Raw genomic sequence first — 16,639 nt, 5'->3', positions numbered from 1 at the left:
CAACAGCTGCCAACTCACCTCTGGGTAAAAATCACCCGGGGCTTGTAAATCCAGGGAGCATAAAGCTCCGGGTCTGGCTTAGCGCGCTGCCCTCCTTGCACCGGGACAGCCCCAGGCTGAGCCACGGAGCCGGTTTGGCTGGCGCGGGGCCTCGGGGCTGCCGGCAGCGCTGTCAGGAGCCGGGTGCCGGGCGCCGGCGGCATGCACGGACTCTCGTTTTCAGCAGCCTTGCTCTCGCCCATGCTTGGGCTGCCTCGGGCGTCACCTGCGAGAGAGAAAACCGGTCCCTGGCGTGTCCCGGCATCCCAGCTCTGCAGCAGCCACTTCCCCTTTGGTTCTCAGCATTAGCAAAGCACGGCGGCCAGTTTAGCCCATTTTACCTTATAAAACTGAGGCTCAGGGAAGGCTGGGACCAGCTGGGACCAAGCCTGAGGTCCCCTGGATTCTCCCTAATGGTAAAGGTCCCCGTCCATCCCCAAACATGCTAGCGGAGGTCATGCAGGGGAGCATGGCTGAGCCACACAAAACCCTGGGGAGGAAAGAGGATGAGCCTGGGGAGCACAGACCGGGAGCCATACTGGTCCGGTGCTGCACCCCACGGGGAGCCAGTGCCTCGGCAGCCAAGAGGGAGCTGGCAGGGTGCTGGGGATCCATCCTGGCAGCCATGCCCCTGCGGGCAGCGGGGCAGAAGGAAGATGCAGTCGGGGATGGAAATGAGCTGCCGGGTCCCCTCCCGCCCCTGTCCCGAGGGACCTGCCAGCTCGCAGGGCTGGTGTCCACACAGACCTTTGCTTTGCTGACACGCCAAGCGCCCCGCACAGCCGTCCCCGCCTGCCGCCCAGGCACGGCCTCCCCTTGTTGATCCTGGCACGCGCCAGGGGATCGCGCTGCCAATTTACGCCAACATGCACAATCACGCCGGGGACTTGGTGGCAGGGACTTGGCCGGGTGGCTCATCCCTTACGGCAAAGCCTCCATCAGCAGGAAGTGCGGAGAGGTTGAGTCACCCCGGGCTGTCACCGGGAGAGCGCAGGGCTGGGCTTTACTCTCCACGAGTGGGATGGTGCCCCCGCCCAAGTGAGTGTAACGTGGTGAGGGAGAGATTCTGGCAGGTCAATGAGATTAAGTGCGGCGAGAGATGAGCCGCCCCGTTGCTGTCTCCCATCGCATCTCTTCACCCACCACTTCTGCTGCTGTTTCCCCAGGTCGGGTGACTCTGGCCTCCGCCAGCCGCCATGGATTGGAAAACGCTGCAGGCACTGCTCAGCGGGGTCAACAAGTACTCCACAGCCTTTGGTCGCATCTGGCTTTCCGTGGTCTTCGTCTTCCGTGTGCTGGTCTACGTGGTGGCAGCTGAGCGCGTGTGGGGAGATGAGCAGAAGGACTTTGACTGCAACACGCGGCAGCCGGGCTGCACCAATGTCTGCTACGACCACTTCTTCCCCGTCTCCCACATCCGCCTCTGGGCCCTGCAGCTCATCTTTGTCACTTGCCCTTCCCTCCTGGTCATCATGCACGTGGCCTACCGGGAGGACCGCGAGAGGAAGAACCGGGAGAAGAACGGGGAGAATTGCCCCAAGCTCTACAGCAACACGGGCAAGAAGCACGGCGGGCTGTGGTGGACCTACCTGTTCAGTCTCTTCTTCAAGCTTATCATAGAGATCCTGTTCCTCTACCTCCTCCACAAGATGTGGGACAGCTTCGACTTGCCACGGCTGGTCAAATGCTCCAACGTGGACCCCTGCCCCAACACTGTAGACTGCTACATCGCTCGGCCAACTGAGAAAAGAGTCTTCACCTATTTCATGGTCGGAGCCTCCTCCATCTGCATCGTCCTCACTGTCTGTGAGATCTTCTACCTCATCTTCAAGAGGGTTGTGCGGAGCACGCGGAAGTGGAAGAAGTCCACCAAGCGCTCCGTCAGCTACAGCAAGACCCCCACCTGCCAGTGCCACCTCAAGATGGAGGATAAGGATGACAAGTCCCAGACTAGGTGTGTGGCAGCCCTGCGGGCCTCAGCTCCCAACCTGACTGCCGTCTGATGGGGTGCTGGGAGGGGAAGAGGGAGGGAGACATGTCCAGGGATGGCTGGCCCCAGAGGTGGCCACTGGTGATGCCATCACCAGACTCTTCAGCCAGGACCTCGATGGCTCTAAAGGGGAGGGGGACACATCCACGGGGACTCTCCTGCTTGGGACCATGGGCACGGCCCCGGGTGTCCCGGCGGTGTGGGCACACTCAGCGGCAGGTGGGTGCCAGCTGCCCGTGGGCATGCCTGAGGGTGTCTGTTCTTTCCACAGAGGAGAGGAGCTGTGAGCTCGCCCGTCCAGCCGGTTCACCTTCCCCTTGGCCCAGCAGCTTTTCAAGCTTGCCAAGTCCCTGAACCCTCGAGAGTTGACCTGTGTGAAAAATGAGTAAACCAAACAAACTAAAGTCCCCCAACAGAGGTCCATGGGTGCCTGAGCAGACGCAGGTAAGGCGAGGGCAGCCCCAGAGCTCTGCCGGCACATGGTGGTGCCGCGGGGCTTGGACATCATACCGATGCACAGACGCCATGCACGACTCTGCTGAGCAGCCCTACCGCAGCAGCCAGCACTGCCCGGCCCAGCAGCGAGCCCAGCCGAAAGCTGCAGGGATGAAGCCGATGAGTTTGGAGGGCACACGGGACTGGAGCTGGCAGGAGGGAGCATGGGGGGTCCCGTGTCCCAACAGCTTCTCTTGGGTCCTCCCTCTCTGCTGCTCCCGTGCTGGGTACGAATGCATTGGTCGGTGCCCGGTCAGGGCTGGCGTCACCCAGCACAGTGACGGTCCCCAGTTTGCCAATACTGGGGCAGGAGCAGCTTTCTCCCCTTCGCTCATGCAAGCACTGTGCCCATGTCCTGCCCAGATGCCCTTGCTGACTCTGCTGCTTCCCCCAGTGCCTTTGCACCCCCCCTTGCCTCAGACGGACGCGTCGCGCACAGCATCAGCTACGGGTCCAAAAGGCCAATAAACGCCGTGTTGTTTGTAGACACTGGGATCTGCTCTGCACGTTGTATACTGGGGGGACTGGTGAGGGCAGAAGAAATGGATTTGCAGAGGTTCCCCAGGAGCCTGCGGCTGGGTGCTCCTCACTCCCACCCAAGCCGAGGTGGCACGGGTCGAGCCCCGGGGCCAGCGTGCCCAGTGTCTGCCCGCTCCGCCTCCTCCGGGCTTGTCATGCGTCGTTAAACTTTAATTCACCAGAACCGAATGCTGGCCCCCAAGGAAATCAAGGAGGGATCAGCATCAATTATTTACTAAACCTTGATAAATATTACAATAAACAGAAATTATTTCCATTTAATCTCTCCTTAAGCAGTGCTACACGAGGGTCCCCTGGCGCTCTGGCCAGCCGCATTTCCAGCTCTGCTCGGCGCGCTCGCGATTCCCCAGACCCATGAGCCTGTCACGGTGTGACTGACACAGCCAGGGCTCGTGCCACTGTGAGAGGCCGTGACAGCGATGCCCACGCTGCCGGCAGGGTGACGTGTGACGTGTCTCTGTGCCGGACATGGAGCGAGTGCTTGCAGCACGGGCTACTCCTGTGGGCACCCCAGCACAGCATCACCTGTGTCACCTGGAAAGATGCTCCAGGAGGTCGGACGGCACAGGGTGTCCGACTGGGAAGCGGCTCTGGCACCCGCACGGCTCGCTGGGGACCTGTGGCTGGTGTGGGTTAAGCCTGTGCTGGGCACGGTCCTCCTGGTGGGTAAAGCAACGTGGGAGCTGGCACATCCGTGGGTGAGGGCAGCTCCGGTTCCTTTGTGGTTTTGGAGCAGCTCCCCAGAGATGATCTTTTCCACCCGTTGAGGGCTGGCGGGGCGCAGAGCATCACCGGGGAACAGGGCCAAGGCGGGGGCCTCACCATAGCAGCAGACATAACCCAGGGGCGGTGGGAAGGGGGAAGCCATATTCACAGTGGGCTGGCTGGGAGACGGGCACTGGGCTCTGCAGCACCCTGGTGCCACGGCATGGGGTGGCACGTGGGTGTTACCTGAAGCATGACAATTATTTTATATTAAACATAATGATGCTGTTCCGGCTCTGCTCTCCGCTCAGCCCCGGCACTGTCTGCGAGGAGGAAATGCCACGTCTCGGTGCGGGAGAGACGGCAGCTCCCAGCTGTGTGCGCAGACTGGCCTAGTTTCTGGTTTCGATAGCCCAAGCCCAAACCCGCCGCCCTCGACTAGCCCCACGCAGCCCATGCCAAGCGTGCCAGCCCTTTGCGGCCGCCGCAGGACGGGGGGGGGGGCACACACAGGGGGTTTGCCCCCCTGAAGCCAGCAGGACTTGAGCCTCTGCGTCCACTGCCAGCATCTGCCCACCTGCCCTGTCCCCCCTCCCTGGGGGGGCCTCCGCACCCCCCGCAGCGCCCCGTCTGAGCCCCCCGACAGCAAAGCTCCGCTTACAGCCCGGCGGCGGCTCCCAGCCCCCGGCTCCCCAGCGCAGCTCAGCCCAGCAGCCGGCGGGGGACGCGGGGCCGGGGCAGCGCCGGGCTCCGGTGTGGCTCCAGCACCACCCAGCGCCCGCCGCGCCGCACGGGCCCGCGGGGGGACCCGCCGAGCGCCGCAGCAGCGGCCCGGCCGGAGCGGGCAGGGACGGGGCACCCGCGGGGACAGCCCGCCCCACGCCCCGGCATCTCCGCGGCCCTGCCCCCCCCCGGGGCCCCCGCCCGCCATGCGGGTACCGAAAGCGCGGCGGCTGTAGGGGCGGCCGGTGGGGTGACTTGCTCACGGTCCCACGCGTGGGCAGGGCCCGGGCACCCCGGGCGGGTCCCTCCCCCCCCTGCTCAGCGGGCTTCGTCCCGGGCGGCGGAGCCCCAGCCGCCGCGGGGCTGCCGGGCGCGGGCGGTGCCGGCCACCGGGCTGAGCCCGCAGCTCGGCAGGGACGAGCGCGCAGGGACGCCCGGGCTTCCCGCCGCCCCCGCCGCGCCCCACCGGCTTCGGCCCCGGCTGGCCCCGGGGGTCCCGGCCGGGCGCTGCTCCGCGCACCCACCGCCCCCGCCCCGCCCCGCCCCTCCGGGGCCGCCCCCTCGGCCGGGGGGCAGCGGGACGGGGCGGCCCCGCACACCTGAGGCACGGCGCGAAGTCCCGGCCCCCGGTTTCCTGCCCGCGCTCCTCCCCCGGCTCCCCCGGGCCCCGCACGGCCAGAGCCGCCCGGCCCGGCCCGGCCGCTCACACCCAGCGCGGCCCGAGCCAGGCGGGACGTGCCCGGCGCGGCGGAGGTGAGTGAGCGGGGCCCGGGACCCCCGGCGGCTGCGGCTCCCCCGGGGCATCGGGCAGGGCTCGGGGACACCGTGCCTGGGGACAGGGGGCACCCCCGCCGCTGGCACCCGCTGTCTGCTTCGGGGCACCCTTCGCTGCTGGCACCCGCTTTCTGCTCCGGGGTATCCCCTCGCCCCGCCGCGGCTGGGTGCCCCTTTAACGGCCCAGCTGGCACCTCTGCCTGCTTAATTGGCAGAGGTTAATTAGGAGCCAGGGCTGCGGCCGGGCCCCTCTCTCCCGCGGGGGGATGCGGGCTGGGCTCGCCGGCAGCCGGGGGTGAGGCTGAGACAGCCCGGGGACCCCGGAGCGGCTTCGGGTCCGTGTGCGGTGAGTGGTCTCGGGGGTCCCCAGTCCAGGGAAAGCCCTGGGCAAGGGGGAGCGTGCTGGGGCTGGGGTGCTATCGCCCCACAGCAAGGGAGCTGGCTGGGGACTGTCCCTTCAGTTTGGGGTGAGTCCTGAATAGGCACTGGGGGGGCTGGTGTACCCCAGGGGTTTGTGCTTCCCCTCCCGTGACCCTGCTGCTCTCTGTCCTTCGGTAAGGCCGGGGCAGTGGGCTGTAGGAGAGGCAAATCTGGGCTGCTCATGTGAGCCCCCGCCACGTCCCCTCACTGGGTGCTGTGGCCCTGACCTCCCAGGGCAGCCCCAAACCAGCCGGCCAGCGAGCCCTTCGCTGCGGGCTGTGTCCTGGGAGGCTGGGACAGCCACGAGCTGTGGGTGCTGTGGGAGGTGAATCCCCGTGCTGCCTCTTCTCCCCCCAGCCCCATGTTTCTGCACTGGGCAGCAGGGTGTAGGAGGAGCACTCCTGGGCTCAGAAATCCTGCCTGGCTCCCTCCTTCAGGCGTGGGATGTTCCTCAGTGGGTTTGCTGGGACCCTCCGCAGAGCAGCCGTGTCCCGAGAAAGCCTGGGGTTTAGGTAGCCCCATCTGCCCTGTGCTCTCCAGCGTGGAAATGGAGAATTGACTTGGCTCTCCTCCCCTCCCCTCTCTGCTGGCAGAGGCACGAGGTTCCCTCGAAGATGGGTGACTGGGGCTTCCTGGAGAAACTGCTGGACCAAGTCCAGGAGCACTCAACTGTGATCGGGAAGATCTGGCTCACCGTCCTCTTCATCTTCCGCATCCTCATCCTGGGCTTGGCCGGGGAGTCCGTCTGGGGGGACGAGCAGTCGGATTTCGTGTGCAACACCAAGCAGCCAGGCTGCACCAATGTCTGTTATGACAAAGCTTTCCCCATCTCCCACATCCGCTACTGGGTGCTCCAGTTCCTCTTTGTCAGCACCCCAACCCTGATTTACCTCGGCCATGTTGTCTATCTCTCCCGGAAGGAGGAGAAGCTGAAGCAACAGGAGAGCGAGCTTCGGGCTATCCACAGCAAGGACCCAAAGATCGAGCAGGCCCTGGCAGCTGTGGAGAAGAAGATGTCCAAGATCTACGTGACAGAGGATGGGCGGCTCAAGATTCGAGGGGCGCTGATGTGGACGTACATCATCAGCGTGATCTGCAAGAGCATCTTTGAGGCTGGCTTCCTCGTTGGCCAGTGGTACCTGTACGGCTTCTCCATGGTGCCCCGCTACGTGTGCAAGAGGGACCCCTGCCCCCATCAGGTGGACTGCTTCATCTCCCGCCCCACTGAGAAGAGCATCTTCATCATCTTTATGCTGGTGATGGGCCTGATCTCCTTAATCCTGAACCTCCTGGAGCTTTTCCACCTCTGCTGTAAGAACCTGCTTAGCAACATCAAGAAAGCATCCCAGCTCGGGCCGGCCGGCCCCGACACCTTTGCTGATGACATGGTCGCAGGTCCCTACCCACCCAAGCACTATCCCTTCCTGCCCATGGCCGAGAGCCACACGCCGCCCTACCAGGCCTTCAACAAGCTCTCCAGCGAGCAGAACTGGGCCAACTTCCACAACGAGGAGAACCTGGTGCTGAGCAGGGGCAGCCGGCCCCTGTCGGACCCCTACGCCCCCAGGGCTGCTGAAGCCCCTACCCCAGAGGAGAAGCTGTGCAGCCGGCCCGGGAGCTCAGCCTCCAAAAAGCAGTATGTCTAATGCCGGGCTGGCCCCGGCTGGCCGGGGGGACCTTCCTTGGTCCTTCGTGCCTGCTAAGGTGCTGGCCGTGGGCAGGCAGCTGCCTCCTGCCTGGTGCTGTGCCCTAGGGACAGGTCCCCCTCCGGAGGCTGTGCCCGCAGAGACCTGCCTGCCCCTGGGATGCCCTGGAGCGGGGCTGAGCGCTGCCCTGGAGCGGAGCCTCTGCTCTCTCCTGTTTTCCCCACAGACCCTGCAAGGAAGGAAACTGCAGAAAGTTCCCTGGGACGGCGTGTCCCGCGTGCCTCGCTGGGGGAGAGGGAGAAATCCCTGGGACCACGCGGCTGGGAACAGGCTGTCCCTGGGGCTGTGGCGGGTGGCTGCTGCCCCTCGGGAGCCACGGCTTAGCCGGACCCCGGAGCTTGCCGGAGCCCCCTCCCGTGCGAGAGCTGGGCGTACGGCTGTGGGAAGCCGCTTGCCTCCAGCCTCTGCACGGAGCGGGCTGAGCCTGGGAGGGCTGGGGGGAGCTGGGCTGGGGCAGCGCTGCCTGACGGGTCCTGGCCACCAGCCCTGTCCTGTTCCTGTGACCCCGGCAGGGAGCCAGCGGGGCCAGCGGCTCCTGCCCAGCGTTTGCTGCAGGAGCTGCCCCTTCCCCATGGGGCGCGGGGGGGTTAAGCCAGTGGCAGCTCGCAGCTGCGGTGACCGGCTGATTCCGATGGCTGTGGGGTCACCTTTCGGGTGCCCCAGGAGTGCGAGCCCCCCCGCCTCCTGGCTCTGGACCCTTTCCCGGGTGATGTGTGTCTCTAAGTTATTTTTAACCTGCTGGCCAGAGCACGGAGCTTTCTGCCTTAAAGGTGCAGTTATGCAGGGGCCTCGGGGAGCTGTGTCCAGCCTGGGCCACACGGCCTTGAGCCCTGTGGTTTTGGGGAGAAATTAGCCTAGCAACTGCTGGTTTGGGGGCTTACTGGTTTTATTACTTTGCACTAGTCATCTCCTGCTGTGGGCTGAGGTGCTGGGGCGGACACCAAAAACCAACGGCCACCATGAGAACGGCCGCCTGACTTCCCCAGCCCACTGATGCTATGAAAGGGGAAGGTCCTGCTGTGACTGAGGCACGAGCGTGGGATGCGGGCACTGCCCTCAGTGCTGTTTCCTTTCCCCCTGGCAGACTCAGTGTTGCATCTTGTTGAATAAAGTCGGACGAATGAAAAAGGTGAAGCGTGGTGTGACTGTGCTTCATGCAGCTGCTTTGGGGAGGGTGGGTAAGGGTTTGGGGCCAGGAGAGAGGGAAGCCGCTGTCCCGTGAGCGGTGGGGTGAGCATGGGCACCCTCTGAGCTCCAGTTGTGCTGCTGGTGCCACTCATCCACTGAAAGCACAACGCTCCCTGCTATTGTGTCCTGTCCCCTTGAGCCCAGCGTCAGTCCAGCGGCTGTCGCAGGGCCGTCGTGGCGCAGGCTGCGGGTGGCTGAAAGCGGAGCTCGGCCCTGCAGCCAGCCTCTCTGCCCTAGCTCTGCTGCAGATAAACCCAGTGGAGGCCGTGGAGCTGCTCACGGCTGCATAATAGGTGGAAATGAGCCACAGATAAAGGCACACAATGCGGCTGGGGCTGTTGTTTAGTTTCTCCAGCCAAGCCAGCCCAGGGCAGAGCCTGCTCTCTGCTGAGGGCCTCTTCAGTGTGGGTGGGACGGGCTAAAAATACCCTAGGGAAAATGAAATATGGGTGATACGGGACAATATCGCTGCCATCGGCCACTGGAGGAAGCGGAGAGGGAGGCACCCGGCTGTGCTGCCCTCGGTGCAGAGCCTGGGCTGGTGGCCCAGCCTGCCCTTGGCTTCTGTCCCTGCTGGGGATGAGGGGGGCTAAAATCCCCCAGGGTGGGGGTCTGGGGTGCACACTAGTAGCTCTCAGCCCTCCCCTGTGCCCTCCACGAGGATGCTGGGGCACATCCCCTCCAGACAGACCCTGCCCTGCTCCCACCATCTCTGGAGGGACCCTGCCCTGCTCCCACTGTTGCCCGGTGGGGGCCCCCCGGGGCACCCCAGTGCAATGGGGGACCACAGCCCAGTGCTCCCCAGGCATCAGCAGAGCTGCAAAACCCCGGAGTGCTGTGGCTTTCTGGGGAGAGCAGCCCCACATGCTCGGCCGGGAGGAAATGCCTGTGTGAAAGGTAACGGTGCAGCCATGCTCTGTGTTTACCCGCCGGCAGCGCTCCCCTGCTCGCCTCCCCTCTCCTGGGCTGATATTTTTGTTGGCACTGGGGAGCATCACGCTTTTCCGAACGGCCCTGCAAGGTGGAAAACAAGACGGCCGAGAGCCCCCTTGCCTGGACACGATGCCCGGCCACGGGCGCTGCGCAAACACGGCTCCGGCCCCGCTATTGTTCCTGTGTTGTGACAAGGCAGCTCGGGGTGGCCAGCGTGACCCCGCGCCGGCGGGACCTGCCCGCAGCACACGCCAACAACAACAGCGAGGGGCTCACCTGCACGGCGGGGCCGGGGAGGGGGCGGCAGCGGGGGCCGGTGCTGGCAGCAGCCCCCCAGAAGGCGGGCGGGCGGCCCTTAGGCAAATAAAAGTTTGCAGCTGATAAGGGTGCAGGCTGGCCCGGCGAAGCCCTTTGGCACAGCCTGGGGACAGATAGCGGCTGGCCGGACACGCACGGCCTTTCTCACACCTCCGTGCTCCCTCCTGAGTAAACAGGCCCCTCCGGTCTCGTTCTGGGAATGGCACTCGCTGCCCCAACGCCCAGCCCTGCACCGTGGTGCTGAGCCCTGCGGTGGCATGGGCAGCCTGGGGGCTGCGGTGAGGGGCTCGCCATGGCCATGCCCGAGACCCAGCTCCGGGATAACGGGCAGCGAGCACAGCCCTGAGTACGTGTCCTGACAAGCGGGCACCGGGACCCACCGCAGCCGCCCAGGCAGGACGGCAGCAGCTCCCTGGGTACGGCCGTGGGGTGGGAGCGCCGTGGGGCTGTTCCCGTGGCCGCTCACAGGCTGTGAGCCCCACGCTGGCATTGCCCTCAGCATGGGTTTTGGGGGAGGGCAGCTTTTGTACTCCCACCTAAGAGCCCTGTAGGGTTTATCCCAGCCCAAGGCTGGATGTACTTTCCAAGGCGCAGCCGCAGCCCCCCCAGAACTAACTGGGCGAGCGCTGTGCCACGGCACAGGAGCCAGGCTGCCTTCCTCGGCAGCGTGCCGGCAGTGCCCTGGGGCTGCTCCTGCATCCTCGGCTCCTGGAAGAAAGCGAGTGCCCGGAGGGGGATGTGATGTGACCAAAGTAGCGAAAAGAAGAGGGAGAGAGGTGGACAGACAGACGGATGCGCACCTGACTGCCAACAGCCTGAGGCTGGGGGTGCACAGGCGTGGGGTGTTCCTTGGGTGCATGGCCAGCACTGCTGTGCACCCCTCTGCTTCTCGCCAGCGCTTCGGGAGGATGCTCGGGGGGGGGGGGGGGGGGGGGTGGCTGCTTGGAGCATCCCCTGAGGCAGGAAAGGCTTTGGGGCGGCTCTGTCGGTCCTGGGACCCCAGTTCCTGCTGGGGATATTGGTCTAACACCAGCCACGGTCCCCAGGAGCCTGTGCCAGTGGCTCTACCTCACAGCCACAGGTTTGCAGGGAGGTTCCTGCCCTCATCCCAGTTAGGACCAGTCCGTGCTGGGCTCCCACTGCACTATCCTGCCCTGGGATGGGGAAGAGGAGCCGTGAGGGCTGCCACAGTATGTCGTGCCTGCAAGGCTCTGCCAGAGCTGCTGGCTGAGCACCAAGGAGTTTATTTTTAAGCTTTCCCAGCACACAGAAAATAGCAAGTGTCTAAAGCTGACCCGCTCGCAGGAAAAGCCGCGGCAGGAGGAAAATCACAGCTGAGAGGGGAGGAAGGGCAGAGGGCTGGGCAGGGGGATGCCAGCCGGGGCCACAGCACGGTGTGTATCCCCCCCATCCCACCGGGGCCCCATCTGTGCCCAGGGCTCTGCCCGCAGCCCCCCAGTGCCCTGTTTCCCGCAGCCCCTCGGGGGAGCGGGCGCAGGCAGGAGCATCCTCCTGGGCCAGGCATGGACCTGAGCCCCGGCACCCCCTGCCCACAGACCCACCATTGAGGCAACACCAAACCAGGTACAATCCTGCCCCACGACCAGCGTCACTGCCAATAGTGTACAATGAAGGAAAAGCAAACCCCAAACAGCTCCCTTCCTCCCTGGGGCCCGTCCCCGGCGCGGGGTTATATTTAGCCCTCCACGCGCGGGCATGGCAGACAATGTGGCCCCGTGTGAGAACCGCGGGCGGGAGGAAACGCACTCAATAGCCCCGACGACTTCCCGCATCCTGACATTGTCGCTCTCCTCCAGCCGCTTCCTCGCACAGAGGCAGCGGGACAGTGGCGGCCGGCACCCCATGCCCACGCTGGGATCGGTCCTGCCCTTGCCAGTGGCTCAGGGCATCGTCCCGGTGCAGGACTGGGAGGGCAGAGGCTGCTGCCAGCATAGCCAGGGGTTTTTCCTGGTGCGGGGAGGTCGATGTGGTCTAAAAGCAAGGAGCCACAGTGGCCTCAGGGTGCTGGGGATGGGGACTCAGCCCTGAGCTGCGGCCGCAAGAAGAGGCGATGCCGAGTGGGAAGGGAATGTGTCCTGCCGTAGCTGTCCTTGGCTAGGGCTCGGGGGATGTGGCTCTGTGGAGCAGAGCTGCTCCTCTCTCACAGCACTTCAGGGCTTTTGCTGGCCGTAGAAATGAGCTGTCAGGCACAGCATGGCAGACCTGCGCCGTGGGAGGAAGAGGAGAGACGAGGCGGCTGGGAAAGGGCTCGGCTGCGCTCAGGGAAAGGGCAAAACTAGAGCCTGGGAAAACAGCCGCAGCTGGCCGGGGCAGGGAGCGCGCGTCCCCAGGGGCTGCGGGGGACGCGCCGGGGACACACGCCATTTGCTCTCCAGTGCAGCCGGCGGGGGGGGAAGCACCCTCTGTGTCCCGGGGCTGCGGGGACACCGCACCGCATGCATGTCCTGGGCGCCCTGGGGTGACTGCGCTGCTCCAGGCCGGGACACAGGAGCATGAGTCCCTGCGGGCCCCAGCTCCCCCTTTCCAGTCCCCCCCCCCCACCGCTCCTTTCCAAAGCATCGTCGCTCCGGGCCTTGAAGAAGGGACTCATGGCTTTCAGCAGCCCTTGTGCCAGCACAGGGTCACAGCATCCCCAGCCCCGTGCAGCTGGTGCATCCCTGCTCTGAGCTAACCGGACGTCCGCTGTGGCCGTCCAGGTGTGCCGAGCCGTGCCGAGCAGCCGGTGGGCCCCCCCACCCTTGCCTGCACAGCAGCTGCCCTGGCCCCCCTGGGCCAACACCCGCCCCCCGGCACGGCCCCGGCTTGCTCCTTGCATCCTGCTTCTGGAAACCGCCACCTGCTCCTCTCACAAGCTGTTCGTGACGGACCCCTGGGAGCAAACCCGGCCCTGGGCAGGGCAGAGGGTCAGCCCGGGAGCTGCAGCCGTCCTCGGAGCCGGCAGGGAGGAAGCAGCAAGGCAGCAGGGCCGTGCCAAGAGCAGAGCAGCTGGCTTGCTCTCCCCAAGCCTGGGGCATGGCCGCCTGGGGCTGGGCAGGGACAGGCAGCGCTTCTGCAGCTGCCGGATTCAACCCCTGCCCTGCGGCACAGTGCAGCCGCAGCTGGCCCCGGCCGCAGGAACTTCCCCAAAGCCAGACAAGCCCTGGGAGGATGCTCTCCCGCAAAACACCAGCCTCCAGGCCAGGCGTGGGACTCCCTGCACGCTGGCACAGCTCCTTGCCACGCTCCCGCTGCAACGCCCGGCTGTGCCGTGCTGGGAACTGCTGGATCACAAACGTGCTGGACCAGCACAAGGACTTGCGCTCGAGCAGTTGTGTGCAGGCTTGAGAACCCAGTTTTTTGCCATAATGGTTTATTCACCAAAGCTTCCTCTTGCTCTTTGTGAGCCACCGTGGCTGCTCGCCCCAGCCCTGAGTGCTTGCCGGCTCCTATTCTTGTCCAGCCGACGCTTCCCAGGCAGCACATTGTTGGGATTCAATGGGAGGAAGGGTGGGTTTACGGTACCGAGGGTTTAGGAGAAAGGCAACCGGTCTCTGGGAAGCGGTTTCGCCCCTGCCCCAGCGCCTGCGGGGAACCACGGCACCGCAGCAACGCCGACGTCTGCCGTGGGGACGGACAGGAGTCCCCCAGACACATGGAAACCAGCTGGAAACGCAGCAGGAGCAGCAAGGCAGCCGCAGCAGGAGCAGGGCAGGGGCCGCCCAGCCAGGTGCCATCGGTGCCCGCGCAGCCGCTGCTGGGGCTCAGCCCTTCCCAAGGACGTTGCTCCAGTGCCGTGACGGAGCAGCCCCCCCGACCGACACTGCGTGGGCCCAGGGGAGGAAACAGGGCAGCGAGGCCCCGACAAAGCCTGATTGTGCCCAGCCGGCCCTGGGAACAGGCAGATCAATGGGCTATAAACAGCCAAGGGAGCTGCTCCGTCGTGGGGTGAACAAAGGCATTTCGGAAGACATTTCCGAGCGGGGTTCAGCTGGTCCCAGCTGGGGGAAGGGACGGGACTGTTCCCACCCTGGTGCACAATAGTGAACAGCCATCGCCCAGCATCACCCCACAGCCAGGCTGGGAAAGCAAGAGGCCAAGGGCAGGGGCTAGCCCAGGGGACAGTGCCAGCCTGCCGGGGGGCTGGGGCAGTGGCAGAAGAGGTGCTGTGAGCCCTAGTGCAGGAGGCAGCAGTGGGGCAGGGCTGGGACAGCCTTTGCTTCGCCCCTAGACTCCTCCTGCACCTTCTAACCCAGCCTCAGCTGCCCTCGCACACTCCAACGGCAAAGGCCTGCGAGTTCCCGGCGGTGCCGGGCTGTGAGCCCAGCTGGCGGGCAGCGATCCAGCCCAAGGACAGCCGATCGGGAGGTAAACACGGCCGGGCAGGGCCAGCAGTAAAGCTGTCAGCGGGGCAGGAGCTGGCCCCGAGGAAGCGGGACGGAGCGATGCGAAACGCTGAACTGGCTGCTGACCTCAGGGCTTTGCACCAGACACGGCAGATTTATCGTCCCCGGGAGGGGAAGGCCGGGCCAGGGCAGCAGCTAGGCCTCGCTCAGGCACCAGGGGAAAAAACAAGCCAGGAGGCAGCGATAACCCCGGCTACGGCCCCGGCACGCAGCCGGCAGAGAGCGGCGGCACAGTTACCAGCTGGCCCTGCTCGGGCAGCTCTCGCTGGGGTTTGGTCCTGCTGTGCCGCTGATGCCCGAGGCTGGAGGGGACACCAGCCACCAGTCCCCAGCGCTCGCTGCCAGCCTCTCCTGCCACGCACTGCCCTGCTCAGCAGCACAGCAGGACCCCCCTGTCCCCTGGGACCCCAGCCAGCGCTGCCACAGCCCTTCTTGTCTAGATAAGGAGGTCGAAGGGAAGCAGATGACGTGGCCGGGGGAGCTGGGAGGGCGGCACAACCTCAGCACGGGCTGGGATTTTGGTGCCTCCCCCTCCTTCCTGCCTGCCACCCTGTTGCCAGGCCCTGAGGTCAGTGCCTGGCCAGGAACGATGGCATTTCTCCCACTGTAGAAGGCATTGCTTCTTGAAAACATGGGGAGCAGAAACATGCTCTGAGCCAGCGTTAGGGCCAGGTGCTGATGCAGAAGACACAGAGGCCCAAGGACTGACAGAAGTTTATTCTGGCTGTTCCCGTACGGGGCAGAGATCTCCCCATTCTCTACACACCAGCCCAAAGCCACCGCCACGCTCCGAGCTCCACTACGGAAGCAGGGCCAGGACTTCCACCTCCCCCCGTCCCCGTTCCTCACTGCGAAGCCTGGCGATGATGCAGAGAGGGGTTCCCCAGAGATCTCCACCGCTGCTCATGCTCCCGTGGGTGTAACATGGTAGCGCGGTGCTGTGGTCGGGGTTCACAAAGAGCCACGGGAGAGCTGCAAGCAGGACGGCAGGTCCTCCTGCTGCAGGTGGTTAGCCTGACCCCCACCCCACGTCACTCAGGTCCAAGTTTCTTCTATCTTCACGCCATGGAAGAAACCAAACCTAAGAGACGTGGGTGGAACCAGGCCGAGAGGGTTTCGTGGTTCAGGGGCCGGGACAGACCGAGAGCTGACGAGTTTCAGACACGTTCCACCTCCAAAGCACGGCTCCCTGCCCGCTCTGCCACAGGGGAGGTCTGGGTGCCATATCTTGAGCGCATCCGTGGGGTGGGCAAACCCTGACCCTCCGGAGGGCCCCGGGAGGGTGAAGAGCAGCAGCAGCGGGCACAGCCCAGGTACGGCCCGGTGCAGGAGGGAGGCTGGTGGAAGACGTGCAAGGTGACAGGGGAGTCCCCAGCACGGTGCTGCGGGACACAGCCCTCCGCGGCCGGCCCCAGCCCCGAGGACGGTCGCTCCGGGGCCCCGCGTTTGCCCCCACCACGTTATTAATTAACTCTTCTCCGGGCGGTTCCTGTTCAGCACGGCCCGAGGGGCGAACTCGAGCTTGTCCTTCAGGCTGACCACGTTGGTCAGGTCCTTGCCCGCGATCTCCTGCAGCTTGCGGTCCTCCCGCTGCTCCGAGATGCTCTTCTCCTCCTCGGCCGTGGGCGAGGGGTGGCCGCGGAGGAACCACTCCAGGTGGTAGCCCACCAGCCCCACCACGAAGGCCACCGGGAAGGTGACGTACGGGGCCTTGGAGCGCACGGCCGCCCAGAGCACGGACCACATGGCGCCGGGGGCTGCGCCTGGCAGGGGGCGAAACGCGCCGGTCACAAGCTGGGCCCGGCCCCCCGCGGCCTGCGGGCCGGCAGCGCCCGGGCGAGGCTCCGGCGGGCAAGGCCGCACCGGGCGGGCCGCACCACCGACCCGCGGGAATCGGGCCGCGCCTGGGCCGCGCCGGGACCCCCGCCCGGCCCCCGCGGGGCTCCCCCGCAGCCGGAGCCGGAGCCGGAGCCGGAGCGAGCCCCGGGCGGCCCCGCTCACCTGGGCCCGGCCGCCGCCGCCGCCGCTGCCGCCGCCGCCGCCGTCGCCCCGCCCCTTCCGGTCAGCGGCGGCGGGCGGGAGCGCGGCCAAGCGAGGCGCCCCCGCGGCCCGGCGGGGCGGTGCTGCCCCCTGGCGGACAGCGCGGGACCGGCGGCGCTGGAGGAGCGGAGCGGGCGGAGGCGGGGAGACCCACGGGGGGAGACCCACGGGGGGAGACCCGCGGGGGAGAGAGCCCCAGGGAGACAGCCACGGGGTAACCCACAGGGAGAGAGCCCCGGGGAGAGCCCCGGGGAGATACCCACGGGGAGACCTGGGGGGGAGAGCCACCTGGAGACACCCGTGGGGAGACCCACGGGGACAGCCACGGGGAGAGACTCACAGGGGGAGAGACCCACAGGGAGAGA

At 66.0% G+C, this 16,639-nt stretch overlaps 3 protein-coding genes across 3 annotated transcripts; 2 read left to right on the top strand and 1 right to left on the bottom strand.

The window, feature by feature from the left end:
* The first annotated feature begins 1,235 nt into the window (after positions 1–1,235).
* On the top strand, positions 1,236–2,042 carry LOC142419380 (gap junction beta-3 protein-like). The gene has a single exon (XM_075522303.1). It carries the CDS (start codon positions 1,236–1,238, stop codon positions 2,040–2,042), a length of 807 nt encoding a protein of 268 aa, XP_075378418.1.
* Positions 2,043–6,288: 4,246 nt separating this feature from the next.
* Positions 6,289–7,332, top strand: GJA4 (gap junction protein alpha 4). The gene has a single exon (XM_075522264.1). It carries the CDS (start codon positions 6,301–6,303, stop codon positions 7,330–7,332), a length of 1,032 nt encoding a protein of 343 aa, XP_075378379.1. The 5' UTR covers positions 6,289–6,300.
* Positions 7,333–14,936: 7,604 nt separating this feature from the next.
* Positions 14,937–16,280, bottom strand: SMIM12 (small integral membrane protein 12). Its single transcript, XM_075522388.1, has one exon. It carries the CDS (start codon positions 15,978–15,980, stop codon positions 15,702–15,704), a length of 279 nt encoding a protein of 92 aa, XP_075378503.1. The 5' UTR covers positions 15,981–16,280; the 3' UTR covers positions 14,937–15,701.
* Between the last annotated feature and the right edge of the window lie 359 nt (positions 16,281–16,639).

Source organism: Mycteria americana, chromosome 21 (assembly GCF_035582795.1).
Source record: "Mycteria americana isolate JAX WOST 10 ecotype Jacksonville Zoo and Gardens chromosome 21, USCA_MyAme_1.0, whole genome shotgun sequence".
Lineage (NCBI taxonomy): Eukaryota > Metazoa > Chordata > Aves > Ciconiiformes > Ciconiidae > Mycteria > Mycteria americana.
The sequence above is the reverse complement of the archived record's forward strand: the minus strand, read 5'-3'. Positions and strand labels throughout refer to the sequence as shown.

Excerpts from the sequence above, each read along its gene's own strand:
- LOC142419380 (XM_075522303.1), top strand. The coding sequence starts at position 1,236 with ATGGATTGGAAAACGCTGCAGGCACTGCTCAGCGGGGTCAACAAGTAC.
- GJA4 (XM_075522264.1), top strand. The coding sequence starts at position 6,301 with ATGGGTGACTGGGGCTTCCTGGAGAAACTGCTGGACCAAGTCCAGGAG.
- SMIM12 (XM_075522388.1), bottom strand. The coding sequence starts at position 15,980 with ATGTGGTCCGTGCTCTGGGCGGCCGTGCGCTCCAAGGCCCCGTACGTC.